The 20,121-nt window shown below is 40.1% G+C and overlaps 1 protein-coding gene across 3 annotated transcripts in view; it reads right to left on the bottom strand.

Annotated features, from left to right (window-relative positions):
- The window catches only part of SSBP4 (single stranded DNA binding protein 4), a 735,140-nt gene that overhangs the window by 586,329 nt on the left and 128,690 nt on the right, over nucleotides 1-20,121 (bottom strand). The window contains exon 2 of one of the 3 annotated variants that reach the window (XM_073595915.1): nucleotides 519-620. The exons of the other annotated variants lie outside the window; for them this stretch is intronic. Coding sequence (XP_073452016.1) covers nucleotides 519-620 — 102 coding nt within the window. The remainder of the gene's footprint in view (nucleotides 1-518; nucleotides 621-20,121) is intronic. 3 annotated transcript variants of the gene reach the window in all.

Raw genomic sequence — 20,121 nt, 5'->3', positions numbered from 1 at the left:
TTTAGCAATAAAGTGAGTGTATATAAAAGATTATAGTATATTGATATCTGTGATATTGACTTATATACGCTTACTTAATTGCTAAATTTACTCTGCAATTCAAGATGTAGCTGGGTGTACTAAGATGTCCATATGGGTTTTCAAAATACAGCTACCGGTCAAATCATAACGTTTTTGAAATACATAGCACGCCATGGAACGAATGGTGGAACGCATCGCGCATGCGCAGTAAGTATTTTTTGGTCGGAACATCACTGCTGTTGCACAATCTGATGGGTAGTGGTAGTCTGATAGAACACTGTAACAGTGTAGCTCTGCAACACTTTACAAAGATACAATTTGGGAAATGTATAAGTTTTGCTATACACTCAGAAAAACCAAGACAGGAAAAATGACATAGCTTGTGAAACAGAACTACTGTGGGAATTCAGCTCATACATTTCTTAATCTGCTTTGAAAATCACTGCACCAATATAAAACATGTCAATAACTTGTCAGTAACAAAAAGTTAGCCTCACTGTGTATGTAGCGCTACGCCTGGAGGAGTTGCTGATTGACTAGGTCTTTCTGCTTTAGGAGATAATGTCCCAGTCTGGTAGTACCTGAACTCACCAACACACCTGGGGTTGAAAAAGGCTTTTAGTAAAGAGTAAGCAAAACAAAGGGATAAAACGAGTAGCAGCAAACAATAGCAATGAGCATCAATAAAGTGAATAACCAGTACAGTAACATATATACATACATATACAGTATATATGTGTGTGTGTATATAAGTATCTTACAAAAGTGAGTACACCTCTCACATTTTTGTAAATATTTTATTATATCTTTTCATGTGACAACACTGAAGAAATGACACTTTGCTACAATGTAAAGTAGTGAGTGTACAGCTTGTATAACAGTGTAAATTTGCCCTCAAAATAACGCAACACACAGTCATTAATGTCTAAACTGCTGGCAACAAAAGTGAGTACACCCCTAAGTGAAAATGTCCAAATTGGGCCCAATTAGCCATTTTCCCTTCCCGGTGTCTTGTGACTCGTTAGTGTTCCAAGGTCTCAGGTGTGAATGGTTTGCAGATGTGTTAAATTTGGTGTTATCACTCTCACTCTCTCATACTGGTCGCTGGAAGTTCAACATGGCACCTTATGGCAAAGAACTCTCTGAGCATCTGAAAAAAAGAATTGTTACTCTACATAAAGATGGCCTAGGCTATAAGAAGATTGCCAAGACCCTGAAACTGAACTGCAGCCAAGACCATACAGCGATTTAACAGGACAGATTCCACTCAGAACAGACCTTGCTATGGTCAACCAAAGTTGTTGAGTGCATGTGCTCAGCGTCATATCCAGAGGTTGTCTTTGGGAAATAGACGTGAACATGATAATGACCCCAAACACACCTCCAAGACGACCACTGTCTTACTAAAGAAGCTGAGGGTAAAGGTGGTGGACTGGCCAAGCATGTCTCCTGACCTAAACCCTATTGAGCATCCGTGGGGCATCCTCAAACGGAAGGTAGAGGAGCGCAAGGTCTCTAACATCCACCCGCTCTGTGATGTTGTCATGGGGGAGTGGAAGGTGACTCCAGTGGCAACCTGTGAAGCTCTGGTGAACTCCATGCTCAAGAGGGTTAAGGCAGTGTTGGAAAATAATGATGGCCACACAAAATATTGACACTTTGGGCCCAATTTATACATTTTCACTTAGGCGTGTACTCACTTTTGTTGCCAGCAGTTTAGACATTAATGGCTGTGTGTTGAGTTATTTTGAGGGGACAGCACATTTAAGCTGTTATACAAGCTGTACACTCACTACTTTACATTGTAGCAAAGTATCACTTCTTCAGTGTTGTCAAATGAAAAGATATTATAAAATATTTACAAAAATGTGAGGGGTGTACTCACTTTTGTGAGATACTGTATGTATACAGTTGTGCTCAGAAGTTTACATACCCTGACAGAATTTATGATTTCTTGGCCATTTTTCAGAGAATATGAATGATAACACAAAAACTTGTCTTTTACTCTTGGTTAGTGTTTGGCTGAAGCCATTTATTATCAATCAACTGTGTTTACGCTTTTTAAATCATAATCACAACAGAAACTACCAAAATGACCCTGATCAAAAGTTTACATACCCTGGTGATTTTGGCCTGATAACATGCACACAAGTTGACACAAAGGGGTTTGAATTGCTATTAAAGGTAACCATCCTCACCTGTGATCTGTTTGCTTGTAATTAGTGTGTGTGTATAAAAGGTCAATGAGTTTCTGGACTCCTGACAGACCCTTGCATCTTTCATCCAGTGCTGCACTGACGTTTCTGGATTCTGAGTCATAGGGAAAGCAAAAGAATTGTCAAAGGATCTGCGGGAAAAGGTAGTTGAACTATATAAAACAGGAAAGGGATAAAAAAAAGACATCCAAGGAATTAAGACTGCCAATCAGCAGTGTTCAAACTCTAATGAAGAAGTGGAAAATGAGGGGTTCTGTTGAAACCAAACCACGGTCAGGTAGACCAACTAAAATTTCAGCTATAACTGCCAGGAAAATTGTTCGGGATGCAAAGAAAAACCCACAAATAACTTCAGGTTAAATACAAGACTCTCTGAAAACATGTGATGTGCCTGTTTCAAGATGCACAATAAGGAGGCACTTCAAGAAAAAAGGGCTGCATGGTCGAGTGGCCAGAAGAAAGCCATTACTAAGAAAATGTCACAAAATATCTCGCTTACAATACGCCAAGCAGCACAGAGACAAGCCTCAAACCTTCTGGCACATAGTCATTTGGAGTAATGAGACCTAAATGTAGCTTTTTGGCCACAACTATAAAAACTACATTTGGAAAGGAGTCAACAAGGCCTATGATGAAAGGTACACCATCCCTACTGTGAAACACAGAGGTGGATCGCTGATGTTTTGGGGATTAGTGAGCTACAAAGGCCCAGGAAATTTAGTCAAAATTGATGGCAAGATGAATGCAGTATATTATCAAAAAATACTGGAGGAACATTTCCATTCATCGGACAGGAAGCTGCGCATGGGATGTACTGGCCAGTCGAAGGAGCTGTGAGCTCCGAGCACGTAGCCTTTCAATCCACAGAGACAGTCCTGACCCTTTCCTCCCGCCCCCTGCTAGTGACATTATTCCTCTTCCAGTTCACGCTGGACAGCATGGAGCTGACTACTTCCTGGTTTTCCTGAATGTACAGGTATTCAGCACAACATCACACCAGAACCTTTCCCAGCTACTCGGATCGTGTGAGGAGCCTGTGGGATGCAGTAGAACTGCCAGGACTACATAATTATGACGAGCATGACTCCCACTTATATCTTGTAAGTGGTTTTAATCTTGTGCAATAAATGAATAAATGATACTATTTTGATACTACACTTGGAAAGCCCCCCCCCCCACCAGTTTATTTTACAGTATATGTTTTTCAGAGTTGCTGGACACACTCTGAGGATGGCTACCTCTTTTTAAATCACCCCCTTACCGTAGTTCAACCCCTAAAGACTGACTAATCAAATGTACATTATTACAAACTAAGGACATTGCCTCCTGGAGCACCAGATACCCAATTTACCTTCATCTGAGAAGATAAAGAGCCTCATTCACAAATACCACTTCAAGCTGTCATTGATGTTAAAGGGGGCAATACACGGTTTAAAGAACTGGGGTATGTAAACTTTTGATCAGGGTTATGTGGCTAGTTTCTGTAGTGATTATGATTTAAAAAGAGTAAACACAGTTGATTGATAATAAATGGCTTCAGCAAAACACTAACCACGAGTGAAAGAAAAGTTTTTGTTTTATCATTCATATTCTCTGAAAAATGGCCAAAAAATCATAAATACTGCCAGGGTATGTAAACTCATGAGCACAACTGTATATGTGTGTGTGTGTGTGTGTGTGTGTATATATATATATATATATATATATATATATATATATATATATATATATATTCATATACTGTCTCACTCTCTCTCTCTCTCTCTCTCTCTCTCTCTCTGTATATATATATATATATATATATATATATATATATATATATATATATACACACACACACAAAAATTGGTTTAGTGTTTATCTGCTAATAAATACAGTAACTGACTGAGCAGCCTGACTGAAGGTAAAGGTGATGACTACTTACACCACTTGCTAGTGTCTGCTGGTGTTGGGGCTCCTAAATTACTAATAGCAGCACTCGCAAGCCTGAGATATTTCTAATCCAAGGGGGAAGGACTATAACCTTCCCCGATGACAGAATCTTACTGTAGGCAGTAGTATCAGAAAATATAGGCAAATCTTTTACTCCAGTGTTCAGGAAGGATTCAAAGAGAGGGTGAGTCAGCTCTCCTGGTTGAGGTCCGGTGAAAGGTTGCCTTTTGTGTTTTGTGCCTCTCTCTCAAGTCTTCCCCTCTTTAGGAATTCTCTTTTTGTGGCTTTGCTCTTTGACGCTATGGCACTGAATGTCTGCAGTCAGTCTTGCACATATTCAAAGCTCAGCCAGCCATCCCCCACCTCTCGTTGTGTTCCATGCACATCACCTGTAACTGATCAATTTATGACCAGTGCAGTTCTACAACTCCACTCACAGCAACACGGTCTCTGGTGGACACTGTTTAGCAGTTTCAGCAACACAGTCTTAGGTAGGGTCAGTACAGCATTTTGCTGCACAGCAACACTTTTGCATGCAAGCCCCTGTAGTGACCCACAGCAGACTTGGAAGACTGTTTCTCATGGCATGGTAAAAAGTTCAGAAAGCTCCTCTCTCTGAAGTCTACTTGCAGCAAATGTCCCCAGCAGTCAAGCCTTTCCCTTACATGACCTCAATGACTGCCTTTCCCACAGGATTTCCTCCCTTTGGGGTGTAGCCAAGTTCAAGGCAGTGGCTGCACTCAGTAGAAATCCTGCTCTCCCTGTTGCCAAGGGCTGATTCACAGGCCAGCTGCTGAAGCAGCCAAGTCCTCCTTCAGCCTTGGTCTCCCCCAAAATGGCAACCACACCTCCTGCGCTGGAAACACTTTCCAGTTCACCAAGGTAAGTTGAAGTCGGCAACAAAGTGAGTATTAATGAAATCAATCTTTATGCAATTCTTATGGACTCCATTTTGGAACGCATGTACTCTTTTGGATTGAATAAAGCTTGATTTTATTACTACTCCTCATGTTGCCCACTTAACCTTACCTTGGAGAACTTTTGTGTGTGGACTGGAGACCGCTTGTTGGGCACAGTGAGAGAAGAGTGCTCTAGCCCATTTTATATCTGCATTTGGATTGTAGTGCCAGCACTTGATTACTGTCCAGTTCAGCACTGTCTGACCTACAGGCAGCTAAGGAGCTAAAGCCCAGGCTACGTGTACATTTAGCACTCTATGAAAATGCCACAGGTATCCAAAATTTTGGGCCAGTTTGGTTACTTCCTCATCATTTTGAATTCTAATCTGTTCCTCGCTGTTTGCCATGCTTCCTTGTTGGTCCTTCAGTATGAGAGGCAGCCGATTGAGAGGAACAATGAGTGGGAAGGAGCAATTCAGCCTTTGACACTATTATTTAATTAGGATGCCCAAGGTTTTGAGTGACCCAATGATGATACCTCTAGATGCCCACAATGTAAGCATTTGCTCAAGTTACCTTTTTTGGTGAATAATGTATTTTGACTGTGCATGCATTTTGAAACTCTATCCTGAATCTAGGCATAACTGTTGCAGATTTGAAAAACAGGTGCAGGGTTGCAGGTGCACACACAATCTGAAATATAATATGTGCTTTTGCTTGTTTATGCTAAAGGCTTTAGACAATAGGTGTGAAAAATGTTAACAGGCAGTACACTGTAGGCTTATCTGGTGAATCTTACTGTTATTTGATGTATCTTAAGCCAGCGTTTCATAGATCAAAATGCAGCCAGTTCAGCAGGGACTGGCCGAGATTTGATCCATGTATGGGCAGGTTGATTAGACTTGGGTACAACCAGCCTGTCGCATTTTGTACATTCAACAACTGCCTGCGGCTATAGCCGCCAGCAGTAATCATTGTATTTTGCTGGCCGATAAGGCTCCCTGTGTCCCTTGCTGGCACAACACAATTTTTCTGTGGAAGGCATTAGAGTGATTTACTTTCCTTCCGCCCGTGGTGAAGAAAGAAAATTTGATCCAGCTATAGGCTGTTTTAAAGATAATGTATAGAGAAACTTTTTTTTTTTTAAGTTATGAAAAAAGTAGGGAAGGATTAGAACCCCTGTTGGATTTTTATTGCTTTTGGGTCTTCACTTTCAAGATGTTCCCTTTCTTTTGTCCTGTGACCATTGTCACTGAAATAGAAAGTGATGGAAACCCCCCCCCCCCCCCCCTCCAAAAAAAAACACAGACCGCACTGTACAGTATATGCATAAAGACACATACAAGTACTATATGTACATATATTTATACACACACACACACACAAACACGCACACATAAACACACACACTACAAAACTTCCTAAATTTTACCATAGTCAATTATACATATTATCAAAGCATACATCTACCAAGTTCCCCCTAGAGTAGAAGGGGTTGACAGAAAGAAAGCAATACATCAGCAAAGTGTTTTCATCTCATTTAACCCAGTTTTGTAAGCATTAAAGGATAAGACAAAAAGGAAGAACAGTTCATTTCCGTAATGGTCTCACTGGGAGACTGTCCATTAGATGCAACTTGAAATGGCATTGCAGAGTTTACAATTTTATGGTTTTCATCTGTGTAAGGACTTAAGCAGTTGTTGCTGAAAAATGTTTTATATAGATACAACTAATTTAACCATAACTAACGGCTAATGTACTGATCGACCACAACATACAGGGATATACAATGTAATACTGACATATAATCACACACATAGGTTGGACCTGATGGACTTGTGTCTTTTTTCAACCTCACCTACTATGTACTGGTACATATGAGAAAGAATATGAGGCCTGTCAAAAGACAGAATTTTTATTTTCTGTGTTATGGCTTTAATTTTGCTAACCAATAGTATGTCTCATTTTCTGACACAGGAGAGATCAGTACATGCAACAAGACCAAATATCCTGCATTTACCTCTGACTGGTCTCATTAACTCAACTCATTTAGGAAAGGGAGAACTTGTTTGCTGCCCAGTTTAAAATAGAGTAAGTAACAATATATGAAGAACTTCAGGTGTCCCCCAATAATTAAAAACACAAAGCCAAAAATCTATAATGTGCAAAAATTACACTGGATGCAAAAAATAAAAAGTTCCTCTATAGGCAGAATCCCCAAAACACCAATATATAATATAAGATAACAATAAAGCAATATAATGATTCTGATCCAGTTGTTTCCTAACAACGTCTGTATATTTGGATGGCATACTCTGTGTTTGTCTACTGCATCATGAGGCCTCTTCTTGATATATGATTTGCATATCATTTGATTACTGAGTTAGCAGGACACTTCCTTCCCCCAATACTGCTATAACAAGCTAACTATTGCCTGAATGTACAGTTCCAACCCTTTGAGGAGGTATATTTGCTAACTAAATGCTCTTATTTGGCCCAACATGTACTCACAGCATCATTCCTCATCCACAAATCCAAAAGATCCAAAAGCTAAGTGTGCCAGTTGAAGAGACTTGTTTGAATGATTTAGTGTAGCTGTCTAGCTCATTTTTTACACCCATGAATTTCATTACATGTAATATTTAGTTGTGATGGGTGTTCAGCAGTCACTAGGCCATTGGTTTCCTTAAGATTGGATCATCATAATGCCTTTTGGTTCTATTCGTCAGTTCTTAATTTGTGGGTTAGGATTTGGGGTGCAATCATGGGAATAAAGATATCTTTGGTCCAATATTGATTTTGGTTTTATGCTCATTAGTTATTTTGAGACACTTGAAGCTCTTCATATATTCTTACTTCCATTATTGTTTGGAAGTCGGTGTGGTCCCGGCTTTAGGTATTTTTTTTTGGGTGGGATTTTTTTTTGTTTTGGCTGGGACTAGTTACCCTTTGGTGCTGTTTGCCTTCCAAGTTACAGTTTAAAATGGAAACAAAAACACATCTTTGATGTTTGCCACCAGCTTAGTAGCACATAGCACAGTGCTACATCGGGCTACCAGAAACCTAGTGGCTTTGCCAGTCAGTTTTCCTAAACTTTTTTTCTCTTGAAGCGGCTCTAACAATAGAGGTGCTACAGGTACTGTATAAAGTGCAGTCAACTAAAGGTGCTGCACATACTTGAGGCAGTGAGCAAAGCTTTGTCACTTCTTAATAGTCATAGAGCTTGCTTGCCTCCTTCTCTTCATGCAAATTTCTATTGGTCAAGGAGGCTGTCTTTAAAATTAATTGACTGAAAGGAATGTTGGGTGGGGATGGAATGCATGAGAGAGCAAGGAAGCATTATACTATCATTAGGAGCCAATTAAGGTGCCCATACATGAATTGAAATTCAGTCAGTTCAGCAGGGACTGGCCAAATTACATTCTATGTATGAGCAGGCTGGTTGGATATAAGTCAATCCATCAATTGACTTGTGTACAACCCGTCTGTCTGACTGATCACTGTATTGTGATGGCGGGGAAGGCTCCTCACTGTCAGAATGCAAAGGCTCAGCTGGACTGATTCCCCCATCCACATCAAATGTGTGGATGGGAAAATTGGTTCTTCAAGTTTTTTCCTTGCTGTTAGAAATGTTTACAAAAGTGACATGCTAAGCCTTCCTTCCAGGGTGTATTATTTTCCAAGCAAATGCCAAACTAGCAATTTTTTGCTTAAGGTTTCCATTCCTGTAAGTATTGGGGACATATGCCCCAACTATGGATTGGGGTTCCATTATCCATATTTATTCCTTCCGATCCCTCTAATATACACATTTTTGAAAAGACTTTGGAGGGAAAAGATCTTGGTATTGGCAATAATTCCTAGATGGCCAAAACGCTCATGGTATCCACTCTTGGCTACAACTAAAAATCTCTTATCTCAAGGTTCAATATTCTATTCAGCACCTGAGACACTCTGCCTGATCATATGAATAGTGAAAGCAAAGGCTGATCAGCCTAGGTTACTCAGCAAAGGGCATCAATAACCCTTTAAAGTCCAGAAAGAGTAGCACCAACAGCACCTAGTACAGAGTTTGACAACAACTGAATGGGTAGATGTTAGTCATATATGGAGACTACAGCTAACATTGGATCTTTAGCTCACCTGTCTAATGTTCCTTCGTGTGCAATAATGGGTAAAAAAGTTTCTAGCTGGGTAATTGCTTCATGGATGGTAAGGACCATATGGTTGGCTTACAAAGCAAAGGGCTTGGTGACACCAGAGGGGGTTACAGCAGATTCTGCTTAAAGCCTTTCAGCCTCCTGTGCAATGCCTAGTTAGATCTCTCCAGAGATAATTTATAAGGCAGCTAACTGGTCCTCGATACATACCTTTGTGTCTCATTACAAAACCCTGCTTATCTTACTACTGAAAATTTTCGGATAAGGTGATCTCCTCCTCTACCACTTAAAATAAAAATATTTAGCACTGCCACATTATTTCCTATTAGTATGCGGACGTGAAGCTGTCAGAAAAAATTAAAAATTGGCTTCAATACTTACCATAGATTTACTTTCCTGACAAGCTCTATCTAGTACAGCATAATATCTCTCCCAGTCCTAGTAGGCTAGCTATGTGTGAAAGAGGGGAAAGAAAAGAAATGCACTGGCTGAATATGGTTCCAAATTTATTGGTTCACAATTCTATGAAGCATTAGAATGCTGTCATGGAGCTTGTCATAAAATTACATATACAGTAAGTATTGAAGCCAGTTTTCATCAGAATATATTAGATAGCTTAGTGAAGCAAATAGATATTGTCAGTAATTAATGTTTCTTTGAAGTGAAAAATGCTATTTTAGCGATATACATCTTTAAAAAATTGGGTAATTTTTTTATATTTTGTGTTTTGATTTTACATTGGTGCAATGGAGACATGAGCTCTAGATGCCAGGAGAAAGTCCTCTGGCACCCTAGTTTGAGTTTCCAAAGTGCACCCCCATCCCATCCAGAGTTGAGTTGAGACAGATGGAGCATGTACAACCTTTTGGTTAATTGAGAGCAGGTATTGCTTCATATTAACTATAATGGTTCAGTCATAATCATTCTTTTAAACCAAGTTAGAATTACAAGAACATTATCAAAACCAAAATGTATTATTTTACCATGAAACTAAAGAAGCGTATAGCTCAAATAAAGTACAAATTCTAATCTGCAGTTTGTTCTTTTTATAAAGGCATAAGAATTGTGTTTTGTACACAAAGCATTCTGTTAATGCGGCGCATTAAGATGGAAAGAACGCACGTACAAATAGTAAATAAGATCCAGCAATGGATGAATTAAATAAACGAACTCTGTTTTAGACATATTATAGCTGACACAAATTAGCAGTGAGTTAACTCACTGTAAGAAAACAGAGGAGTTAAAACATTTCAATAGCGTAAGCTGTTTCATTTAAAAACAAAAAAACAAAAAAAATAAAACAGTACATTTTCTACATTCTACACAGCAAGGGTAAAGAAAGAGGTAGAAGAAGTATATACATTCTTTTTTACACTTGTCCAGACATCCACAATGTGGTCCTGGCAAGAACATGTGTGCTATTTCGTAAACTGTTATGTCGTGTACACGCAAGCGGAATGTCCGTCAGAAAAAGTCCGATGGGAGCTTTTCATCGTATATTACGACCGTGTGTATGCCCCATCGGAATTTTTCTGTGGAAAATTCAGATGGACTTAGATAGAGAACATGTTCTATATTTTTCAGGCGGAACAAATTCCTATCGGGAAAACCGCTCGTCTGTTTCCGACGTACCAAAAATGATGCATGCTCTGAAGCAAGTACGAGACGTCATACGTGTTGTCCCGTCGTACGTGTTGTACGTCACCACGTTCTTGACAATCAGAATTTGGTGTAACCGTGTGTATGCAAGACAGCTTGAGCGGAAGTCCGTTGGAATTCCGTTGGAGAAACCTTCAGAGTTTATTCCGACGGCAAAACCGGCCGTGTGTACACGGCATCACTTGGAAGTTCCATTCATAAATATCCATTCCTATACTGCCTTTTTTGCTCTGACAGGGTACAGGAATTTTTGGCCTATTGTTTTACTCGGAATACTGAATCACTTAATGAGCTTGTCATTGTTTTTTCTTTTGTACTTTTTAAACATCTTCAGGAAAAACGTTGACAACCACATTTCTAAATGTACCTTATCTGAACTGAAAGGTTTGCCTGATTGGATTTAGGGATCAACTTTACTATAAACATGTATATATATGCACAAGGTGACTTTTTATATAGTTTTTTTACATTTGAAATCCAGACAAATATAAAATGCAGAAATTAACTTCAATCAAGAGGATAAATTACAGTAGGTAAGTACAGTAGGTCTTTAAGTGTATTATAACTTAATGCAAATAATAAAGTGGTAGTAAAGCCAAAACCAAAATGTAATATATTGCAGCTTACCAATCAATAGATGTGATGGCTGCATTATTTTTCTACCTCTGTTTTCACCTAGTGATCTGGCCAGTAACACATCTCCTGTATTAGAATGCCCACACTCTGGATGAAGGAGCAACTGAGACACCTTTGGACAGCAGCATTGTCAGTCTGGGGGTAGAGTAATACAGTTGTGATCATAAGTTTATATACCCTGAAGCCATCTATTATCAATCAACTGTGTTTACGCTTTTTAAATCCTAATCACAACAGAAACTACACAAATCACCCTATTCAAAAGTTTACATACCCCAGTTCTTAATACTGTGCATTGCCCCCTTTAACATCAATGACACCTTGAAGTCTTTAGTGGTATTTGTGGATGAGGCTCTTTATCTTCTCAGAGATCTTCCTCTTGGCAAAAAGCCTCCAGTTCCTGTAAATTCTTGGGCTGTCTTGCATGAACTGTACGTTTGAGATCTCCCCAGAGTGGCTCAATGATATTGAGGTCAGGAGACTGAGATGGCCACTCCAGAACCTTCACTTTATTTTCCCATGTGCAGCTTTCTGGCTGATGAATGCAAATGTTACTCCAGTATTTTTTGATAACATATTGCATTCATCTTGCCATCAATTTTGACCAAATTTCCTATGCCTTTGTAGCTCACACATCCCCAAAACATCAGCGATCCACCTCCGTGTTTCACAGTAGGAATGGTGAACCTTTCATCATAGGCCTTGTTGATTCCTCTCCAAATGTAGCATATGGTTGTGGCCAAAAAGCAAAATTTTGGTCTGATCACTCCAAATGACCTTGTGACAGAAGGTCTGAAGTTTGTCTCTGTGCTGTTTGGTGTATTGTAAGCGGGATACTTTGTGGCATTTGCGTAGTAATGGCTTTCTTCTGGCAACTCGACCATGCAGCCCATCTTTCTTCAAGTGCCTCCTTATTGTGCATCGTGAAACAGACACACCACATGTTTTCAGAGAGTCTTGTATTTTCACCTGAAGTTATTGTGGGTTTGAACACTGCTGATTGCCAGTCTCAATTCCTTGGATATCTTTTTATATCCCTTTCCTGTTTTATACAGTTCAACTACCTTTTCCTGCAGATCCTTTGACAATTCTTTTGCTTTCCCTATGACTCAGAATCCATAAACGTCAGTGCAGCACTGGTTGAAAGATGCAAGGGTCTGTCAGGAGTCCAGAAACTCATTGAACTTTTATACACACACTAATTACAACAACAAAAATTCTGAAAAAAACCCTCAATTGCAGCCACTGTGCCTATCAATTGCTCCCACTGTGCCCATCAATTTCCGCCACTGTGCCCATCAATTGCTCCCCCTGTGCCCCATCAAACACAGCCACTGTGCCATGTCAAATGCTGCCAGTGTGCTTCCTGCCGGCCCGCCTCCTCGATGTCTTCTCCCGTCCTCTTTTCCCATCCTCTGCTATGATTGGATGCCTGGCGTCCAATCACAGCACCTGTCATTTCAGCCAGCATTGTGCTCGCAGGTCACCTTTTTTTGATGCCTATTAGAGCCTATGGTTCTATTCAAGTGCTTCAAAAACACCCCCTGCCACTGTAAAGGGGCCAGGCGTCTGAATAGGGGGTGGCAGCAGCGGCCATAGATATTATATTGGTGCTAGAGGAGGTGGCAATAGAGAGGAGGCGGCACCCGTGCCCCCTTATGGACGCACCACCACTGTGTTACAGCAACATTTTTTTTCCTTTTGGGATAAAAGTTGACCATTGTAAGCACCCCTGTCAGTAGTAAGTTGTTTTTCTTAACCCTCTAACTGCTACATCTAAAGGACAGCTTGTTCTGTTGAAAAAAAACAGGCTTACTAGCTGGATCACTTGGTGAAAAGTTTGATCCAAATGCGATGCAAATTCAGCCATACTATCTGTATGGCTGAAATTGCATCGCACAGACATCACATGTGATTTGCACTGCAGTGTGGTGTGACTCACATGTGATATTGTACAGCGCACTGGTGTGAACCGGGACTTAAGTAGAGCTTAAATTGGAACAAATTAGGCACTACAAAATGTAAGATTTTTTTTATTTGTCCAGTTGCCTTAAAGCTTAAAGTGGCATTAAACCCAAAAACCCCAGCGCTCCTGGCTACTTTCCCCTGAGTGCCTCCATAGCAAGCTGCTTACTATGGGGGCACTTGTGTGGGCTCCTTCCCAAGCCACACTCTGTGTGTCCATTGTGTGCAGAGAATGCAATAAGGTAAAAAACCTTCTAACTTTAGAACCACTTTAAGTTAACACCCTTTAAAGTGAAACTTCACTCTCCCAATCAACATTAATTAATTAATAATTTATTTTTAATCTTTATGCTGCTAGCATTAGTAGAAAATAGAAAAGTATATCATATTTACATGTTTTTTTCTACATTTCTTTAGTTACTTTCTTGTTTGTTGCCTTGGCAAATTATGTCATACATCCCAGGAGTCTTCAGGAAGGGAGGAGAGGAGGAGGGGTTTCTCAGCTAAGCACTGTCTAGATGCTTGAGCTAAGGATTCCAGGAAGTTACATAGTTACAGTTACATATTTACATAGTAGGTGAGGTTTAAAAAAGACACAAGTCCAACAAGTCCAACCTATGTGTGTGATTATATGTCAGTATTACATTATATATCCCTGTATGTTGTGGTCATTCAGGTGCTTATCTAATAGTTCTTTAAAACTATCGATGCTCCCCACTGATACCACCGCCTGTGGAAGGGAATTCCACATCCTTCCTGCTCTTACAGTAAAGAACCCTCTATGTAATTTAAGGTTAAACCTCTTCTCTTCTAATTTCAATGAGTGGCCACGTGTCTTGTTAAACTCCCTTCCGCAAAAAAGTTTTATCCCTATTGTGGGGTCACCAGTACGGTATTTGTAAATTTAAATCATATCCCCTCTCAAACGTCTCTTCTCCAGAGAGAATAAGTTCAGTGCTCGCAACCTTTCCACATAACTAACATCCTCCAGACCCTTCATTAGCTTTGTTGCCCTTCTTTGTAATCGCTCCATTTCCAGTACATCCTTCCTGAGGACTGGTGCCCAGAACTGGACAGCATACTCTAGGTGCGGCCGGACCAGAGTCTTGTAGAGCGGGAGAATTATTGTTTTATCTCTGGAGTTGATTCCCTTTTTAATGCATGCCAATATTCCGTTTGCTTTGTTAGCAGCAGCTTGGCATTGCATGCCATTGCTGAGTCTATCATCTACTAGGACACCCAGGTCCTTTTCCATCCTAGATTCCCCCAGATTCTCCCCCCAGTGTATAGATTGCATTCATATTTTTGCCACTCAAATGCATTATTTTACATTTTTCTACATTAAACCTCATTTGCCATTTAGTTGCCCACCCCATTAATTTATTCAGATCTTTTTGCAAGGTTTCCACATCCTGCGGAGAAGTTATTGCCCTGCTTAGCTTAGTATCGTCCGCAAATACAGAGATTGAACTGTTTACCCCATCCTCCAGGTCGTTTATGAACAAATTAAATAGGATTGGTCCCAGCACAGAACCCCCGGGGACCCCACTACCCACCCCTGACCATTCCGAGTACTCCCCATTTATCACCACCCTCTTAATTCGCCCTTGTAGCCAGTTTTCAATCCATGTACTCACCCTATGGTCCATGCCAATGGACCTTATTTTGTACAGTAAACGTTTATGGGGAACTGTGTCAAATGCTTTTGCAAAATCCAGATGCACCACATCTATGGGCCTTCCTTTATCTATCTTCCTTTATTAAATCATGAATACATGTAATGTATATAGTCCCTTATCATCCCCTCCAAGAGCTTGCATACTATTGATTTTAGGCTAACTGGTCTGTAATTCCCAGGGATGTTTTTTGGGCCCTTTTAAAATATTGGTGCTACATTGGCTTTTCTCCAATCAGCTGGTTCCATTCCAGTCAGTAGACTGTCAGTAAAAATTAGCAACAGTGGTCTGGCAATTACTTGACTGAGTTCCCTAAGTACCCTTGGATGCAAGCCATCTGGTCCCGGTGATTTATTAATGTTTCCCAAGTCTAATTTTAATTCTGTCCTCTGTTAACCATGGAGGTGCTTCCTGTGATGTGTCATTAGGATAAAAATTGCAATTTTAGTTACTGAAGCCCCCCGATTCCCTTGTGAAGACAGAGGAGAAGAATAAATTCAATACCTTCGCCATCTCCCCATCCTTTGTAACCAGATGTCCTTCCTCATTCTTTATGGGGCCAATATGGTCTGTCCTCACTTTTTTACTGTTTACATACTTAAAGAGTTTCTTGGGATTAGTTTTGCTTTCCTCCGCTATGTGTCTTTCTTGTTCTATCTCAGCCCTCCTAATTGCACTCTTAAATTTCTTGTTGCATTCCTTATAATGTCTGAATGCTGATGATGATCCCTCAACCTTATATTTTTTGAAGGCCTTCTCCTTTGCTTTTATATGCATTTTAACATTGGAGTTAAGCCATTGGGACTTTTGTTTGCTCTTTTAAATGTATTACCCAATGGGATGCATTGCTAATCCCCATATTTAATATGCTTTTAAAGCAAACCCATCTCTCCTCCATGTTCTTTGCTCGTAATATTTTATCCCAGTTTATGCTTTCTAGCAAGATTCGTAGTTTAGGGAAGTTGGCTCTTTTGAAATTCAGTGTCTTTGTATTCCCCTTGTGTTTCCTATTTGTGTGATTTATAATGAAGCCAATTGACCTGTGATCGCTGTTTCCAAAATTCCCCGTATTTCCACATCCGTGATCAGTTCTGTATTGTTGGTAATCAGTAGATCCAGTAACGCTTTATTTCTTGTTGGTGCGTCTACCATCTTAACCATGAAATTGTCCTGCAAGACATTTAGGAACTGGCGAGTCTAAAGCCTCGCACACACAGATGATCGGACTTTCAAAGGGAAATGTTCGATGACAGGCTGTTGGCGGTATGCTCCATCAGACAATTGTTGTCAGACTTTCCGCCAACAAATGTTGGCTAGCAGGTTTTCACATTTTCCGCGGACAAATGTGTGTTGTCGAAATTTCCGAGGGTGCGTACACAAGTCCGTCGAACAAAGGTCCAAAGCACAAACACGCATGCTCAGAAGCAAGGACGAGCCAGAAGCGGTCGGTCTTGTAAACTAGCGTTCGTAGTGGAGAATTAACATTCGTTACGTGGCATCCAAGAATATAGAATATATCCCAAATCAAATCATTATTCAACCAAAAAAATAATGTCAAAGCAATCACACCAAGGCCAATAATAAATAACACGTTATCTCCTCCGATTCCGCAAGATGGCTGGTTGACGAACGGCCGTTCAGAAACGAACTGAAAAGCGCAAAATGAAAAGTGCGAAATGAAAAGCATGAATCAACACTCACCAAACTGCTACTAACACGAAATTAGCAGAAGGAGCCTAAAGGGTGGCGCTAAAGAGCTGAAAAACAACGTAGTACGTCATTATGTTTGTATTTGTTGGCCAACAATTATGTTGGCCATGTGTATGCAAGACAAGTTTGGGCCAACGCCCTTCGGACAAAAGTCCACTTTTTTTGGCCAACAATCGTGTGTACGAGGCTTTAGATAAATGCATGGTTCCCTCTGCCCAGTCTATGTCTGGATAATTAAAATCCCCCATTATGATAACACTTCTCATCATTGCTGCTAATCCAAATTGTGATAGGAGATCTGTCTCCCCCTCCTCCCTCAGTCTAGGGGGCCTATAGCATACTCCCAGTATTATTTTCCCCTTAGCTTCATCCCTTTGGATCTCTACCCATAAGGAATCAACCTCCTCCCTAGCTCCCTTAGTGATGTCATCTCTCACATTCACTTGTACATTATTCTTGATATATATAGGCATACTCCTCCCCCTTTTTTAGCCTCTATATCCCTGCAATAAAGGGCATACCCTTGAATGGTTGCCAGCCAATCATGAGAGCTGTTGAACCAGGTCTCTGAAATTCCCACAAAATCCAAATCCTCCTCGTACACAACAGTATCTCTAGTTCACCCATCTTGTTGCTCCTGGTATTGGTGAACATGCCATGTAGTTTAGACCGATTGCATACTATCCTCTTATTGGGTGTTCCGAGATTGCAACTAGGAATTGTTACTATACTTATCATGGGTTTATGTGCTTTAGTCAACCTACCACTAATGCCCCCAATATTACCCTCTGAAATATGTTCCGTGCTGACTATCTCTACTTCTGCCCCCACCCCCCCGTCTCCTAGTTTAAAAACCCCTCTAACTTTTTGGTCATCTTTACTCCCAAGTAAATTCTGCATGAATCATTTGCCCTTACTTAAGATGGCCACAGCCAGAAATGCTAGGGGGTTGTTTTTCAAAGTGATTTCTCAACAAGATAAAGCATAGAGACATGGATGGATGGGAGAGTTTGCTTTGAATATTGAAAAGGAATTAAACAGTGTTTTGGTTTGTGGTACTTGGATCCAGTGAAGATCAGCTTTAAGCAGTTACAGCAACATGTACATGGACACCCTGAGTCTTCAGTGCGCAACATATAGTTTTGCTTTTGTTTGATTATTTACATATCTCCAGTGGATTGTTTGCAGCATGGCGTGGGGTGAACAGGACACATATCAATATACCCATAGTAGCCTACTACATGGTTTAGCGCCTTTTGTCTTTTGTGTACATTTTTTCTTAGTAGTGTAGTGCAGTTCTGCTTCACGGGCAACAGGAAAGCTAAGCATGTCCTGTCTTCTTTTATAGGTATGCCCTAGTTTAAACTATTTTCTTTAATAATAGTATCACTTTAAGGTACTAAACCCACATCAACAGTTATTATTATTATTATTATGTTAACATAATGCTACTGTATACGGACAAATTATTATTATTATTATAGATATTTATGTAGCTCTGACACATTATGCTTACATTCGAAGGTCCGTATCTCACATGCATACATATACTAGTGCCAATTAACCTACCAGCATGTCTTTGGTGTGTAGGAGGAAACTGAATTATCCAGAGTAAACCCACACAAACACATGGAGAACAAAACAGTAGTTGACTATGCTCAATGCTTGTCGCAATTGTGTTTTTTTCCTAAATACTACCACTTCCGCCTCCTCCCATTCAAAATGATTGCTTGTATGTATTCATTTTTTGCACTCATGCTTTTGACACCATATTAAGTCCAAAATTAGTGTGGAGCCTTTAAGTCATATAGCTGCAAGACAAATTTTTTTGTTATTAATTTTAATTTTGATGATCTCTCAATAACTCTAATACTAACTCGATATTCATTTAATTTCTAGGCAGTCAGACACTACATAAAGTAGTTGTTACAGCTAAAGGTGAATACACAGCCAGATTGTGATGGTGTGCAAAATGGCGAGCTCCCCAAAAAGTTCAAGGTTACAAATATGCCCTGGACTACTTTTATAAACATAATAATTGGCATAACAATTTAGTAGGAAAAGAGCTGTCGTTTTCAGCGATGACAAGGGCAGATTCTTTTGGAAACATTCAGGTCACATAGTTACATCAGGTTAGTCAGATTGAAAAAAACAATCCCATTTAGCTCAACCAATTTAAAAAAAGACATACAAATTGAAAACCTTAGTGTACCCACAGCTGATCAAGATGAGGGCAAAAAAACAATAAAGCATGATCCAATTTGCTCCAGTGGGGGGGGGGGGGGGGGGAATCCTTACTAATCCCCCAGGAGGTCATCAGTTAAGGTTTTCAAACACAGAAAACATTAATTTGCTAATTGTCCATGAAGTCACCCAAATTTAAAGGGACTTCTTCTCCAGTCTCCACCAGAAATGTATAAAAATAAAGACATCTGAGAACATTTGTATGCTATCACTCCTAAAGTGAAATTTAACTCAAAAAGTTTAGATTTTCTGTGTTACAGGGAACATTTACAAATGCGAAAGCAGCTCCCTAATAAAAAATACCTTTTGTCCTGAATATCTCTCTGAAAAATAGCAGTGCACTTCCTAGTATGTGGGGTTGCCTAGACATTCCTGTGTCTACAGCCTCATATTGTTGCTGTGTATCAGCAATGTGAGCTTTAAGGCACCACTGCCTCTGACTGCTAGTCTCAGGAAATCTGGAGAGAGATTTGGTGATGTCACTACTGTGCTTCTCACTGTTTTTGCTATGGCATAAGAAAGCACAATCCTGTCTATACGAGATATAAAGACTGTCTTCACACAGAAACAGTGCAAGACAAGGGATTGTAAGTCAGTAATGGGAAAAAGATCAGCTGCAGGGAGGTCACAGTCAATACTAGTGATTAGTTCTTTGCCATCTGTCTGCCTTTTTTGGGAACCATTTCCTTTAAAGGCAGTAGAGCTCTTGTCTTTTTATACGGCTGTAACATTTTCTTATGATTCCTTATATCTTTCATTCATCAGTAAGAGCAGCATGGGACATTGTTCTGGTGTTCCGGGTCACACAGTAGGCATAGACAGTTAGTCTTTTTCTATTTAGCCAGCAGGCTGAAGGACAGAAAACTAACAGATTTTTCCATCCACACAAGCAAGGTGGATAGAGGAATGCCCCCCGCCGGGACATTGTATTCTGACAGCGGGACTCTCCTCTTTTAGAATACACTGATCAGCGACTGCAGCTGCTGATCGTCAAACGTTTTCC

The sequence above is a fragment of the Aquarana catesbeiana genome, linkage group LG01, assembly GCF_042186555.1.
Source record: "Aquarana catesbeiana isolate 2022-GZ linkage group LG01, ASM4218655v1, whole genome shotgun sequence".
NCBI classification, from domain to species: Eukaryota; Metazoa; Chordata; class Amphibia; order Anura; family Ranidae; genus Aquarana; species Aquarana catesbeiana.
The sequence above is the reverse complement of the archived record's forward strand: the minus strand, read 5'-3'. Positions and strand labels throughout refer to the sequence as shown.